Source organism: Grammomys surdaster, unplaced genomic scaffold (assembly GCF_004785775.1).
Source record: "Grammomys surdaster isolate TR1022 unplaced genomic scaffold, NIH_TR_1.0 126271, whole genome shotgun sequence".
Taxonomy (NCBI): Eukaryota; Metazoa; Chordata; class Mammalia; order Rodentia; family Muridae; genus Grammomys; species Grammomys surdaster.
In genome coordinates this window covers 6,275,831-6,290,908 of record NW_021621071.1, presented here as the reverse complement: position 1 = coordinate 6,290,908, position 15,078 = coordinate 6,275,831, and the positions used below count along the sequence as shown (strand labels likewise).

The 15,078-nt window shown below is 37.4% G+C and overlaps 1 protein-coding gene across 5 annotated transcripts in view; it reads left to right on the top strand.

Moving 5' to 3' along the window:
• Cnot2 (CCR4-NOT transcription complex subunit 2) overlaps window positions 1–15,078 on the top strand; it is a 94,078-nt gene that overhangs the window by 77,674 nt on the left and 1,326 nt on the right. For all 5 annotated transcript variants that reach the window (XM_028759062.1, XM_028759059.1, XM_028759063.1 and 2 more), the window contains 8 exons: window positions 250–375; window positions 2,091–2,215; window positions 3,100–3,220; window positions 3,316–3,472; window positions 6,537–6,598; window positions 6,686–6,735; window positions 7,766–7,866; window positions 9,353–9,497. In XM_028759062.1, the coding sequence (XP_028614895.1) occupies window positions 250–375; window positions 2,091–2,215; window positions 3,100–3,220; window positions 3,316–3,472; window positions 6,537–6,598; window positions 6,686–6,735; window positions 7,766–7,866; window positions 9,353–9,497 (887 nt within the window). The remainder of the gene's footprint in view (window positions 1–249; window positions 376–2,090; window positions 2,216–3,099; window positions 3,221–3,315; window positions 3,473–6,536; window positions 6,599–6,685; window positions 6,736–7,765; window positions 7,867–9,352; window positions 9,498–15,078) is intronic.

Sequence of the window (15,078 nt, the reverse complement as noted above, 5' to 3'; positions counted from 1 at the left end):
TACATCTTTAGACTTGGGTATTTTAGGATGCTGGCTGCATATTGCTTTCCTCAGTTATAAGGGAATTAATTCCCTGATACAGACTCAGTCCACAGAATTCACAGCATGGTGCCCACTGTCCTGTACCTGTCACACAGTCTGCACTATTAAGGAAGAAGACACTGTTGTTTGAGATGAGATGTGCGGTTTTTATAATCTCATTGTAAATGTTTGTGGAATCAGTAACGAGTGTGATCTCTTATCATTTAGATGGCAGTGAGAATGTGACAGGATTGGACCTTTCAGATTTCCCAGCATTAGCAGACCGGAATAGAAGGGAAGGAAGTGGCAACCCAACTCCATTAATAAACCCCTTGGCTGGAAGAGCGCCTTACGGTAATTCATATTTTTAGTGATGGCCAATTAAAGGTTACAGTCATGCCTACTACACACATACCTGTCTGTGTGCGCATACTTGTGTATATTTATGTTGTCAAACTAGGTTAGCATTATTTTGTCGGAATTCATAATTTGAAAATTGGTTTGTCTTTCCATGTATCCACCATAGCAAAGTTGAGTGGTAAACGTTAGTTCAGAAATCTATACTTGATTTCATTGCTATTCAGAAGTTATTTCTTCTATTCTGCGTGCTTTGGTTTATTATAGTGATTAATTTCGTGGCTTGGCTTTTGTTATTTGGCCCCACCTTTAAGAGAATATATCCCTGGTAATTAATAATAATGGCATTGAGGTATCTAAGTGAAGATTTCTCTAAATTCATACTGGGGGTGGAAAATTCCTTTCAGAATGAGGGTAGTCTGAAGGAACTTATTTAGATAGAGCATTTAGCAGCACTTTTAGCTTTTGGCCACTGTGTGCCAGCACCAGCGATACTGCCATCCATGTGGCACACATGTCTACATACTGGCAAATGCCCTCTTTTAAGCCTGTGAGAACCAGTGCTTATGATTTTGTGTTTTTATAGATTCTTGGCTATGATTAGTATTTCCAGTCACCGTTTTCTACAATCTCTAGAAGTTAGGAGATTTGGTTAGTAGAGCCTGAATGTTGATGTTAAGAAAACCATATGCAGTGACAGAATAACAGCTGAGACAAAAACTTCTGTGATATGAGCATAGCCAGACTATTGTTTCTTGTGAGTGAGATCTGGTAGAGCTGGAATCAAGGCAATAATTAGATGAGCTTATGCATCAGTTATTTTAAAAGAGAGCCAATATTTTCTCCATAATCAAGAGTTTCAAGTTCTGTACTTCTGGATATGAATAAAAATAATGTGTGGAGGAAAAACTTTATTGATCGTAATCTTAAACCTTCTGAATCTGTTTTCCCAAAATAAGAGACTGTTGCGTGCCCTGAAGTTGCGTGCCTCGCTGCTCACTTCTCGGTTCAGATGCTAGTGTTGCTGACCCTTCCCCGTAGGTCCTTTCTTTCATCCCTTTCTTTCACTCCCCTTGCTCGCTCTCCTTGGACCATCTCTAATTGCTCTATTTCCTCCTTGAATTGTGGAGCCCCAAACTGGATTTTGTTCTCCAATAAGGGCCCGACTAATGACAAGTGTAGTGGGAAGAGTGTTTCCCAGTTCTTACATGTTTTACATCTGTAGCATGGAGTCCAAGAAAATGAGAAATAAAGTGGAATTGTTTTATAATTGGTTGCAATTTGCTCACTTCTGTAAGTCACTTTTAAGTAGAATACTGACATGTTCTTTTAAATTTTATTATACTTATTTTCATTTGACAACTAACTGGTGTTTATGCCATCTAGTCAAATATTTAAAGCTAGCCTGTAAGCCAGCATTTTGAATATTATTACCAATGTCAAGTACTATTTTAAGCACCTATATAACATTAGATTGGAATTACAGGATTACCACTTGTTTTCCTTGTATTGCTTTATATGTTGCTTCTGTTCAGCAGTAAATCAAAATTTCATTCTTTATCATTATCCTGAATATTTTTTGAGTTATCAATTCACATGCTTTAAAAAAAGTTTTTGTTATATTGTGATGAGCAAAGTTAGCTTCTTAACATAGTTTATAAGACATTATCATAGATTCAATTACAGTTTTCTGGATTATTTTCATTACATAGTTGGAATGGTAACAAAACCTGCAAATGAGCAATCTCAAGACTTCTCAATACACAACGAAGATTTTCCAGCATTACCTGGTTCCAGCTATAAAGATCCAACGTCAAGTAATGACGACAGCAAATCTGTAAGTAGCCGAGAACCGTGTATATGAGTGGTGTAGTGTTTCCCTGTAGACTTGCCTTCACTAATAGTTACTGACTAGATGCTGCTACGTTGAGCACTGTAATAATCTAACTTCTAAAGAATGTAGAAAGCTTTATAACTTAGAAGATAGCCAATTTTTTTCCTATTTCATATAGGTTTGCGAATTTCTGTTGAACTTGTCAGTTAATTTAGACTTTTATTGTAGTCCCTGTCAGCTGGACCCCATGACGTTTGATAATATAGACTTCTAAGGAGCTGTGTTTTTCTTGAGTAAGTTTTCTCCTTGAAGAATCTTTATGCACATTTTTATACCTGTGTTGATTCAGCCAACTCAGCTTCTGATTTAACAAGTGTGTTTGTTTCTTTCAACATTCATGGCAAAGAGCTTTTTTTTTTTTTTTTTTTTTTGTATTATGGGCTTAAAGAAGATTGTTGGGTAAGGATGGAGATAAGTGTGAATTTTGAAAAGTTATACATTCTTAGTTTATCTTTGAGGTTGCTTTGGTAGTGTTTTTAGTACTGTAGTATGTAATTTTTTCTACAGAAGTGTGCATCCACAGAGCATAAAGCCCTGAGAAAGACAAAGATACTTTCATATTTTACCCTGTGTGCTCTATGACTGAGATTTTAAAAAAAGAAAAGAAAAGACTAATTTTCTTGAGATTTCTTGCCCTTTAAATACTCAGATGTAGACACAGAATTTATTTGTTTTTCATGAGGCAGTTATGGGGATGCAATTTTCAAGTAGAAAACAGGTAATTACTAGTAATTTAAATCTAATAGCGAATGACTAGCAAGGTGTTGATGAATTTAAACTTACATATTTAACACATCTAATGTTGTGCTTTCCTTTTTTCATGCTAGAATTTGAGTACATCGGGGAAGACGACTTCAAGTACAGATGGACCTAAATTCCCTGGAGATAAAAGTTCAACAACACAAAACAATAATCAGCAGAAAAAGGGGATCCAGGTGTTACCTGATGGTGGGACTCCATAAATATGTCAGAGATATTTTAAAGTACATTTTTCTCTACTTTTCTTAATATAAAGTAAAAATAACTGTGTTTTTCTTAACCAGGTCGAGTTACTAACATTCCTCAAGGGATGGTGACGGACCAATTTGGAATGATTGGCCTGTTAACATTTATCAGGGCAGCAGAGACAGACCCAGGAATGGTACATCTTGCTTTAGGAAGTGACTTAACAACATTAGGCCTCAATCTGAACTCACCTGAGTAAGTTTTTTCTTCCACATTTGTATATATCTTCTAGCATGTAACAGATTCTCATACTGTTAGCTTTTTCTTTTGAGGACGTAACCCAGGCAGGCATTATAGGCGTGATTACCCTGTAGTATCCTGTGCCTCCCCAGAGAGCCTCAGGCTTGCAGCTGATCTCATCAGCAGCCTGTTGGTTTGCTCCTGGGCTGTTCCTTCTAGCTAGTCCATGGATCACTGTCACTGAGAAATACCCAGGCTCTAACTACAAGGCCTTTGGGTCTGTCCCCAAGCCACATCTCTCTCCAGCCCATTGATCTTGTCAGTATTTGGAACTGTAGGCTCCCTGTAAGTTTACCTTGTCGCCTGCTTTCTAACTATCACTGTTTCCCATGCCTCTCTTGTGGCTTCGACTTCTGTATCGTTTGATTCTGTTGGGACTTGTCATTCTTTAGCTCTTCTGCCTTTCTCAGTGTTTTTATCTCCTCTTTCATGAGCTTACTTCCTTCTCACCATTACATTTTATGATCAATCATAATTGCTCACTTAGGCAAGCTTGACTGACTGCCCTTTCCACTTCTAATCCTACTTCATCTAAGAGTCTGTAGCCATTATGTCTGTTTGCTTCATTCTTGACTATCTTCTGGTTGGGCTACAGAAAAGCATAATTTCATTCTCTGACCTTGCTGCACACTCGTGCTGAGGAGCTTAAAAGTGAGTCCAAAATTTTACAGATATACTACTACCAGGTGACATAATCCTTTCAGAACCTTTTGTTTGCTTTTAGGTGTGTTTGTGTTGGATGGATGGATGGATGGATGGATGGATGGATGGATGGATGGATGGATGGTTTTTTGCTGCTATTATCCTATGTGGCTGTTTTGCATTTCATCAAGCCAATAATAGCATTTCCTCCTGTCCGTAGCTTTAATAATGACCTGGCTTCTATTTCTACTTTACAAACACAAGTGTAAGCAAATAGAAGAGGGCATTAACCTAGTCCTGCCACCAAACCTAATGACCTGCCACCAATCTAAATCTGACATGCCCTTGCCAAAGTATTTAGCTCATGCTTCCTACTTAAAACTTTGTAAAAGCTCAGGAGGGTGAATGTTAGCTTTTTCCCTTTCCCCAGTGTTAGCATCCACACCATGTGGTACTTAGTTAGACAAGAGCTCTGCCCCTGAGCTCTGTCCTCACCTCAGCTCCCCAGGACTTTGGAAATGGTCTTGCTGGTACACTCCAGGGTGGCTCCTTAACTAAGCACTCCTGCTTCTGTCTGAGTGATGATATTACAGGCACATGCCATGACTTCCTTCCAACTTACAACATTTCTGTTTTGTCATTTCTAGAGAAACTTATTTTTCCAATCATAGCAAAATAGATTATCCTGATTCAACTGCCTTTGAGTTATCACTTTGTTGTTGTTTTGTTTTTCAAGACAGGGTTTCTCTGTGTAGCCCTGGCTGTCCTGGAACTCACTCTGTAGACTAGGCTGGCCTCGAACTCAGAAATCCGCCTGCCTCTGCCTCCCAAGTGCTGGGATCAAAGGCGTGCGCCACCACTGCCCGCCTGAGTTATCACATTTTTAATTTTTTTTTTTTTGAAGCAGATCATCTTGATTTTTCTAATTTGTCTTCTCTCATTCTATTAAACCCATTTTTGCTAGGATTCTCTTCCCACAATTCCACTAAACTGTTCCAGGAACATTAGCACTTTCTCTCTGTGCTCATTCCTCACTTGATTTTGAAGATGTCATTCGTACCTGATAACGTTGGCTCATCCCTCAGTTTCCCTTGCTCATACCACCTCTCCTTGACCTTTGGGTTGTCCTCTTGATGATCTGATCTAGACTTCTGCTTTTAAGGATGACATAGATTGAAAATTCTAAACATATATTCCCATGCAGACTTTTTTCTTGAACTTGTGATTTTGGATACCATTACTAGCTAAATACCTCTTTAAGATTTGGGTTAAACCTACACTATGTCTAAGGTTTCTTGGTGTCCATTAATACTTTGAGAAACTTGACATTGTCCTTAAGTCTCTCCTTCCTTTTCTCTCAGATGCAGTCCTCTCAAATAGATACATAGTCCAGTCATATTCTCATTAAATTGGTACCACTCGGGTTTGTTGCCTGAATATTCTGCCAGTGTATCACAGCAGGGATTCTTGGTTTTCTTCTTGCTCTTTTTTGTACAGATTTATGTAGCACTCAAGATAATTCTTTCTGTGCTCAGTACCAAGTACAGATTTGTTGTTCTAATTTAAAATCTCCCTGAATAGCAGCTCTGCAGTGTTCACATCATCCTGTCTCTTTCTTCTGACTCCACCTCAGAAGCCTTTCCCTTTGTTCACTGGCTGCCTTCCTCTGCCTCTCATGTCAAGCTGTCTCTGCCTCAGTTGTTATAATATCTGCCTTGACTAGTACGCTGTTCTACTAGGTAATTATCTGTGATTATTGCTCTCCTATCCTTGAATGTGTGTTTACATCTAAGCTTGTCAAATCTGACTTAAACTGACCACCCTATTTAATTATATAATCAATATTATTTATCTGTTATGCTAATTATCTGCCAGTGTCCAGTTCATACACTTAAACAGAAAGTAAGTTTTCCAGTATCAGCAGTCTTCGTCTTGATCACTTAACTTATTCAGAGCACCTTGAACAGTTCAGGTGCATAGAACAGGCATTCAATACGTGTTTAGTGAGTACGAAATCCTGCTCTTCATCATTGCAGGCTTGAGTGTGGTAGACATGGAAAGTAATATAATTGGAGAGTAGTGTAGAAATGAACTTAAAACGTTATTAATTATAGCTAATTTAAAGTAGACCATTTAAATTGTGTGTGTGTATATATATACACACACACACATGCTGTGCTTTATATTCTATTGATGGGATACTAAAGGAATCACTCCTGTTATTTTTCTATAAAGTTGCAGTAAATTCAAGAAAAGGAATCAGGAAGGATGCTTATTTTTTATTTTAATTCTTTTTTTCCCTATTTTCCTGAAATTACATTAGAAATACAGTTTTCTACTTTGTTCATTAAAGTGGCTTCTTTTTTTACTTGTTCAGAAATCTCTACCCCAAATTTGCATCACCCTGGGCTTCTTCACCTTGTCGACCTCAAGACATAGGTAGGAGAATCTGTTTGTGTTTAGAATTGTCTAAAGGGTACTTCTAAGATCAGTTAATAACACTTTTTTTGTTGTTTTATTATGCAGATTTCCATGTTCCATCAGAGTATTTAACAAACATTCACATTAGGGATAAGGTGAGTGTAGCCTTCTGGTCGTAGGCGTACATTTGTCTACTGTCTGGTACCACAGACACTATGCTAATCTACTAGCAATCTTAGGGAATGCTTCTGTATGTCATTCACATGGATAATAATTTTATTTCTATTTTTATTAATATTAATGCTGTAGGTCTTATTTATTTTAAACCAAACAATGTTAGGAATGATAAAATATTTCCTGTGATTAATAATTGTAACCATAGTGAATGGAAATAAACTAACTTAGAAAATTTGGGGATTCTCCTCTTGACATTCTTACTTTATGCCCTAACTCATAAGAGATTTTATTCAGATAAGACATTTTTAATGAGACAAACCACAAGCACCTTTCTGAAGTTATTCGACCTTTTTCTACTGTCTATGCTGCACCTGTACTGTAGACCTGAGGCCACAGTTACAGCCTTTCCTTAGACTGTAAAAAGTCCTGGAGAACAGCCTGCATTCACAATTGCCTGCCGGCTAGGAGAGCGCACTGGGGAGGGAGCTGCGCTCGCTCACCAAGATGTGCAGAAAAGCCAAGTGACTGACTGTGGGTAGCTGGTCAGGTAGACTCTGTGTTTAGGGAGATATTTCAGGTGTTCTGAGAACATGAGAACTGACCACACTTATCCTGGATTTGTAGTTTTGTAGGCTATTTTCTACATTGTGGAAGGAAATGTGAAAAACTTATCTATTAGGCATTCATTTAAACAAAATATGAGTACTGTCTGATTTCTATGCTTCTCCTATGTGATGTGCTAGAAAGAAATGATTTGTGAATCACTCTGCATGTAGATTGAGCTAGCACTTACAAACCTGTGTAGCTGGAATTCCATGGGATACTTAATAGTCTCATTCTTTACTTTAGGATTGGGGTTCAACAAATAGCCTTGTTTATTTAAATGATAGTTGTCTGTGCCAATTGAAGGATTTATGTTCATCCTTTTTATTTTAGTGGTAGCAGTTGGGTTTTTTTTTTTTAATTTTTACATTCGTTTTATAACTTAGCATAATTTGTCTTTTGTAGCTGGCTGCAATCAAGCTTGGCCGATACGGAGAAGACCTCCTCTTCTATCTGTATTACATGAACGGCGGGGATGTATTACAACTCTTAGCTGCAGTAGAGCTGTATGTTCAACGTATCATATCACTTTCTCCTCTAGCGTATTTTGGATATTTTCAAGGTTTTTAATATGATGATGGTTATGGGTTTGATTTTAGTCTTTTTTGTTTTTTGTTTTTATTGAAAATTCTCCCTTCCCTGAAGTTGAAGTTATTCGTTGTTAGGGTTGCAGTGCCTGGCTCCCAGCTCCAGACCTGACCTTATCATCATTCCTGGATCACTGCAATAACAAAAAAGTATAAAGATGAGAACTTGAATTATTTTCATTTTTAGTAAAATGAATTTTGTTTATTTTGAAAGCATATTACAGCTTTATAATCATTGTAATAGAGAAAGAGTTTCAAGCATGATGTCAGCTATGTGAGGTCACGTGCATGGTGAATTGAGGTTTATAAACCAGGACTCATGGCTGTGGTTCTTGTAGAAACAGATTTTTTTTGAACAGACACAGAATCTCATTATTTGATACACATCAGTGATACATATATTATATATGACCCTGCATGTTTGTATCTTTAGATACTAAATTGTAAGTTTTTTTTATATATCTCACTTTTTATATTGAGAGAATTTATTTTTTCCTCATTTCCCTCTCATTTTTGTGAAATGGGGTTAACACGTATATCATGATAAATAAATTTATCAACTGCCTCATCCATCTGTAATTGGCTATTTTTGTCATGTCATCTATGTCTGTGAACTACCAAACTGTTTGTAGGAAGGCGTGTATTTGCATGGCTTCATCATCTGCCCGTTTGGCTGTTGCTACTCCAGTTCATAAGTACTGTGTGTCATGTGCCTGGCCTCTGATGGCATCCTCTGGCAATTTATTATCTACATTTAAAAACTAAACTTTACAAAATGGGTATTCTATTATCGTAGCTATAAAATTGTGTGAATTTAATTAGTCAATTCAAATGAGTATTTTAATAACTTACCCAGTAATCAATGGATTGTTGTTTTATTATGTACTTCAGTTTCTATTACTCAGTATATTGTATCTTTGTTTGGTCTGCCATGTTTTATTATATATCCTTTTTTTTTTTGTTTTATTTTTTTTGTTGTTGTTGTTTTTTTTTTTTTTTTTTGGTTTTTTTTTTTTTTTTTTTCGAGACAGGGTTTCTCTGCATAGTCCTGGCTGTCCTGGAACTCACTTGGTAGACCAGGCTGGCCTTGAACTCAGAAATCCGCCTGCCTCTGCCTCCCAAGTGCTGGGTTTAAAGGCATGCACCACCACTGCCCAGCTTATATATCTTTTAAATGCTCAAATACCTTTTAAAATATTATGTCTACATAAAGCAGATTCAACTTTAATGTGTGTTAAAGAATATGCTTTTGGAACAAAAGAAGTTATCTTGTTACATAAATAAGATTGCATTTAATAGCAGAGCCAGATACAGAAGTCTCCAGATGTTTATATTTTATACGTAACTTTTCTGGTTTTGTGTGGGTCACAGGAGAGATTAATTGTTTCTTTTTTAAAAATTGAAGTTTTAACCGTGATTGGAGATACCACAAGGAGGAGCGGGTATGGATTACCAGGGCACCGGGCATGGAGCCAACGATGAAGACCAACACGTATGAGCGGGGAACCTACTACTTCTTCGACTGTCTCAACTGGAGGAAAGTAGCTAAGGTATAGTTATTCCATATGCAAAATGTATGGACATAGATTTAAAGAATGTCCTGGGCTTACTAATATGTAAAATATGTGTGGCACATAACATGTCAGATTTTTGTGAACCCCCATAAGAGTGTCCAAAACCAGCTAGCTCATCTCACTAATAGGGAAATTATTAAATTTGGTAAGAGATTTCTGTGACTTAGGGTAAGAATTATTAATATTTGAAATATTTTATGAATACCAACTTATTAAATAAAGCTACTGTCTTACAGTCTCACCCAGTCACGTAGTTTCATATCTTTTTTTAAAGCAGAGAGGTCGCTGACTGTTGGTTTGCAGATTATTCAGTGCAGGAGAGTTGCAGAAGTGCACTGTTGGTTATTCCTGTGCATACACACTGAACACATTATTGGTTGCATTAGTTAAATGCATCATTAGTTGCATTTTGGTTGCAACTTTGCTATTTTACAAAATCGCCTTGTCAAAGAACAGTCGCCCCTTTGAGTTGTGAGACTGCTTTGTTGATAGATACTCCACATTTGAGTATAGTAGCTGATGCTTGTCTCAGTGAGCGTGAGGGTAAATCGGACCTGCATTTAGTTTCAGAGACTTCCAACTCCGTTTCTCTGAGTGATTGACTGTTAGTATTACAAAAGTATGAGGCAGTTTTTAATGTAAATTTCAACAGAAGATAAGTATTTCTAACAAATTTCAAAATAAATTTGGGCAGCATTTCAGTTGATGCTCTGGGGTTATCTTTTCAGTGTACTAGATTGATAGGATGTCCCCATTTTAAGAAGACAGTATGAAGTGTTACCAGATATAAACCATGGAAAAGGTTGACCTTCTGGAAGTTCTAAGCTTAGAGAAATGGAAAAAGATGAGCCCAGTAGAAAATACAGAAGAGGGTAAAGTTGCTTTGGGTTTTGGTTTAGATGTTTGTCTTTAGGCTCCTCAATGGTATATGTGACTGGTGCTCAGTCTTTAATATATCTGTCATTTCAACAGTTGTAAGTGCTGGAGATGTCTTTGTTCCAGAGAGTGTATTCTTCAGTTGCCACTTTGACTCAGTATCTTGTTTGTGAAGATAGAATATGAGCGGGTGTGATCAGGAGTGATGTGCTGTGTCTGTAAGGCACTGGACAGGTGGAGACTAGCGTGTGCTCTGTGCCTGCCTTCTTGGTCACTCCACAGTGTTGGAGAAGTAGGCTACTAATCAGAGTCGTTTACCCCTCAGACATAAATGACCTGCAGTTCTAGGTAGTCTATTATTTCTTCTCAGAACTTTAGTTAATAATGTAGCTGGGCATAGTGGTGCATGACTGTGATGCTATGACAGTTGAGGGCCAGGCAGGTCTCTCTGAGTTCTAGGCTACTCAAGGCTATAGAGTAAGACCCTATCTCAAAAAAAATTAGCAATAACAATAAGTAAAATTTTGACATTTTGTTTACTCATTCTTTCTTTTAAAGTGACCCTAAATAATTAGCAAGATGTGGTATCCTCTGTAATTTTGCTAATATAGATTACATATATAACTACTAAGTAAAAGTTTTTCCTGTTCATTTTCAGGTGATGGAGCCTTCCTTATTATCTACCTATAGCTTTCTCAAAGATTTTAAATTGTAGGCTTCTTTTGGCTTAACTTAAGCTGACAGATATTGCAGGATTTCTGGTGCATAGTATATTTTATGCTTGATATAGGTGATTATTTTCATTAATTTTACTGGTGCACATCAGTAGATGCGGTAATAAACTATATATATTCATTTCTTCACATATTTCTAGTAACTGTCTTAAACATACTTTGTTTCTTCCTAAAACTTAAGTATGAACTTACTGTAGTTAGGAGAAAACTGGTATTTTCTTAACTTAGAACAGTGATGACGGTACATTTATAAATGGTAAGTTTTGAGTCCAGTGTGTAAAGTCAAGTCTACTTAGTAACTTTGCGAGAAAGGAAAAGAAAACCCTGTATCTATTTTTAATTAATTAATTAATTAATTAATTTTATGTACATTGGTGTTTTGCCTGCTAGTATGTTTGTATGAGGCTGTTGGATTCCCTGGAACTAGAGTCACAGGCAGTGAGCTACCATGTGGGTGCTGAGAATTGAACCTGAGTCCTCTGGAAGAGCAACTAATGTTCTTAACCACTTAGCCTAATTTTCTTTTCTTTCTTTTGTTTTGTTTTGTTTTGTTTTGTTTGGTTGGTTGGTTTTTCGAGACAGGGTTTCTCTGTGTAGCCCTGGCTGTCCTGGAACTCACTCTGTAGACCAGGCTAGCCTTGAACTCTCAAACTCAGAAATCCCCCTGCCTCTGCCTCCCAAGTGCTGGGATTAAAGGCGTGCACCACCACCGCCCAGCTCTAATTTTCTTAATAAGAAAACTGGGTCATGAAAACTTTGCTTTCCATGTATCTAGAATTCTTTTTAAGATTTAAAAATCACTATCCTGTAACAAAAATTTCCACTAAAAACAAATATGTTCATAGACCGTATAACAATACCTAATGTTAAAGTATGCCTTGAAAAATGAAGTGTTCTGTTTCTAAAGTCCATAGAGCCAATGTCTTAGTTGATATGAAGAGTAGAGGCACCATGGTCATGGCAACTCTTATAAAAGAAAACATTTCATTGTGGACTGGCTTAGAATTCAGAGTCAGTCCATCATGAGAGGGAGGGAGCATGGCTGGAGGCGGGAGATAAGGAGAAGGAGCTGAGAGGCCTGTATTTGATAGGTAGGTAGCAGTAAGAAGGAGGGACTGGGCCTAGCAAGGGCATAGAAACTTCCAGGCCCACCCCCAGTGACACACTTCCTCCAATAAGGGCACACTCCTCACCCTCTGATCCCATCAGACAGTTCCACTCCCTAGTGACTGAGCATCAGATCTGTGCAGGCCACTCTTACTCAAGCCACCACAGAAGCCTGGCTGTGTTCATTCATAAGCTGTTAGTATCCTGTTGCTAAGAGCCACTTACTGTTTGTTCTAAGCATTAGATGGGCTAGACAGAGCAATTTCCTTCTACATTCTGTCCAAGAGTATCTACATAGTATGTGTGCATATCATTGACATGTAAAAGAGATGCTGTAGATGGTCAAGTTAGGGAGCTAAGAGGTAACAATGACGGAAGACTTTAAGAAGAATAACAATATGTGGAAGACAGCAGACAAACAATTACCAATGCTTCTATTGATATTTCCTATTAGACAAGATTTGACCTATATAATTTCTTAATATCTCTTGAATATTTTAACTATTAAGTGTTTATGCTCCCTAGATTTAAACTAGTCTTTTTTTTTAAAAAAATACTATGTAGGAAAAAACATCAACATTGATGTGGTTAATTGGTTTAAGTCCTAATGAAACAGTGTAGCTTGCCAGTGTGGATAAAATGTGACTTACAATTTATCATTCATTAAAATTGGAGGTAAGCTTTTTATAGCTTGTATATTATTGAAACCAATATGCATTTTCATTTCAAAGAATGGTTTAGCTGCAAGATTTTTGGTCATTGTGAATGATACTCAATTTGAGCCATGAGTGGGAGGGGCAGGGGCGGGAGCCGCTCTGCTGGCTGTGTATGGGGAGCCAGGGAGAGCAGCTCTTGTGTCTGCTCCTCCTTGCTGGTAAGCAGGCAGCCCTTGTGCCTTTCTTTCTCAGTCATATGACACGGCTCTTTTTAAAGAATAATGTTGCCAGGAGGTGGTGGTGCGTGCCTTTAATCCCAGCACTTGGGAGGCAGAGGCTGAGTTTGAGGCCAGCCTGGTCTACAGAGTGAGTTCCAGGACAACCAGGGCTATACAGAGAAACCCTGTCTCGAAAAACCAAAAAATAAAAAGATAAAATAAAAAAAATAATGTCACCATGGAGTACCTTTATAAACCTTTTTGAGGCATGTAATGTTTTCAAAGCTAATTTGGAGGGTATAAATGAAGTGAATTTGTTTTGAGTCTTGTATTAAAAATAATTAAATAAAAACTCAAAAAGCATCGCATGTTATATTAAGACAGACCCTTTTGAGTTTGGATCCTAGTTTTCAGTATGTCTTAATGGAGATTTAAATACTTACTTCCCAAGATACCTAAAAAGATTAGATGAACTATAGCTTTGTCTTTAGTTTTACTTCACACTAGGCTTACGAGCTATGTGTCTAATTGTCATTGTGATGTCTTGAATTGTGAATACTTGATTTGGTGTCCAAAGGTATGGTCCCTGTGGCCTAAGCTTTCATTTTAACTATGGAAAGCTTCATTTAATTTAATAGTGGAAACATCCATTATAGAGTCAGGTTGATACCAAACACAGTAAAATAAATGGTACTTGTTTAATCTTCAGTAGATAATGTATGTTGAGGGTTAAACACTTAAGTGAGATTTCAGAATAACTGTGCTGGTTAGATACGGGTCACAGGTTGAGTAATTCAGAGCATCTCCTTCTTGTGGAGATATTTGTAGAGGTATTTGTTTTTAAGTATACAGTTATATTTGCATCTCTAGTGCTGATTATGAAAACTTATATTCTTAAATATTAAAACTTGAAGCCAGGTGCTGACAACCTGTAACCCAGGCATTCAGGAGGCTGGGTGGGTGGAATTAGGAGTTTGGAGCTAGCTGGGGTTTTGTAGGGCGTTTCAAAGCCAGGCTAACCTACCCAGTAAGACCTTGCCTTAGAGAGTGGGGAGGGACAGCAAGATGGCTCTGTGGTCCAGATGCTCACCCACAAGCCAGGGGTCTGAGCCAAGCTCCAAGGGGAAGTAGGAAACCAGCTTCTGTATGCACTGTGCTGTCTGCCTGTCTGGCCCGCAAACAGGCATCTACAGTAAAAACAAAACCAGTTTTAAAAACAATTCGATTAAAATCAGTAATCCAGTTAGCTTTCTACTATCTAGTTTTAAATGACTGTTAAATTATCTGTCATTTATGAAATAGGAGTTCTTAAGATGTATTTTCAGATCTTCGTTTTCCTGAGATTTTAGTGAAGTTAGGATATAACTTTGCTTTAAAAGAAATTGTCATTAAGGGATATTGGGAAGTGCCTCATTTTAAACGTGAACAAAATGTCAGAGTCTTTTCTTATTTGGGTTTTATTTTTTGTACTTTATTGAAATGCTTTATTTAAACATCCTGTAATCTTCAGTCTTTTGCATTAGAGTTATAATAATTTCACTTTTTATTTGTAAGTAAAATTTGCTCAGAATTTTAATGAATACACATTTCTGAATTACTAACCCTACATTCAGAAGTCTATACTGTGTACCTGCCAGATACTAGGCAGAGGCACTGCTGTGGACTGTTTACTTAAAAGGGGAAAGAGGTAGTATGTGTGTGTATCTGTTTTCTCTTAGGTGGACTTGTTTTAATTATTCATATAGAAAATATATTTTGACCAAAGGGGAAAGAAAACCTTAAAAGAGACACTTAGTCTAGTGAGTTGCCTCAGAGGGAAAGGCTGTTGCCCAGGAGACTAATGGCTATCCAAGTTTGATTCCCAGAACATATGTGGTGCAAGTCCTATACCTCGCAGATTGCTCTCTGGCCCATAGGCACTGTCTGTCTGTCTGTCTGTCTGTCTGTCTGTCTGTCTGTCTGTCTG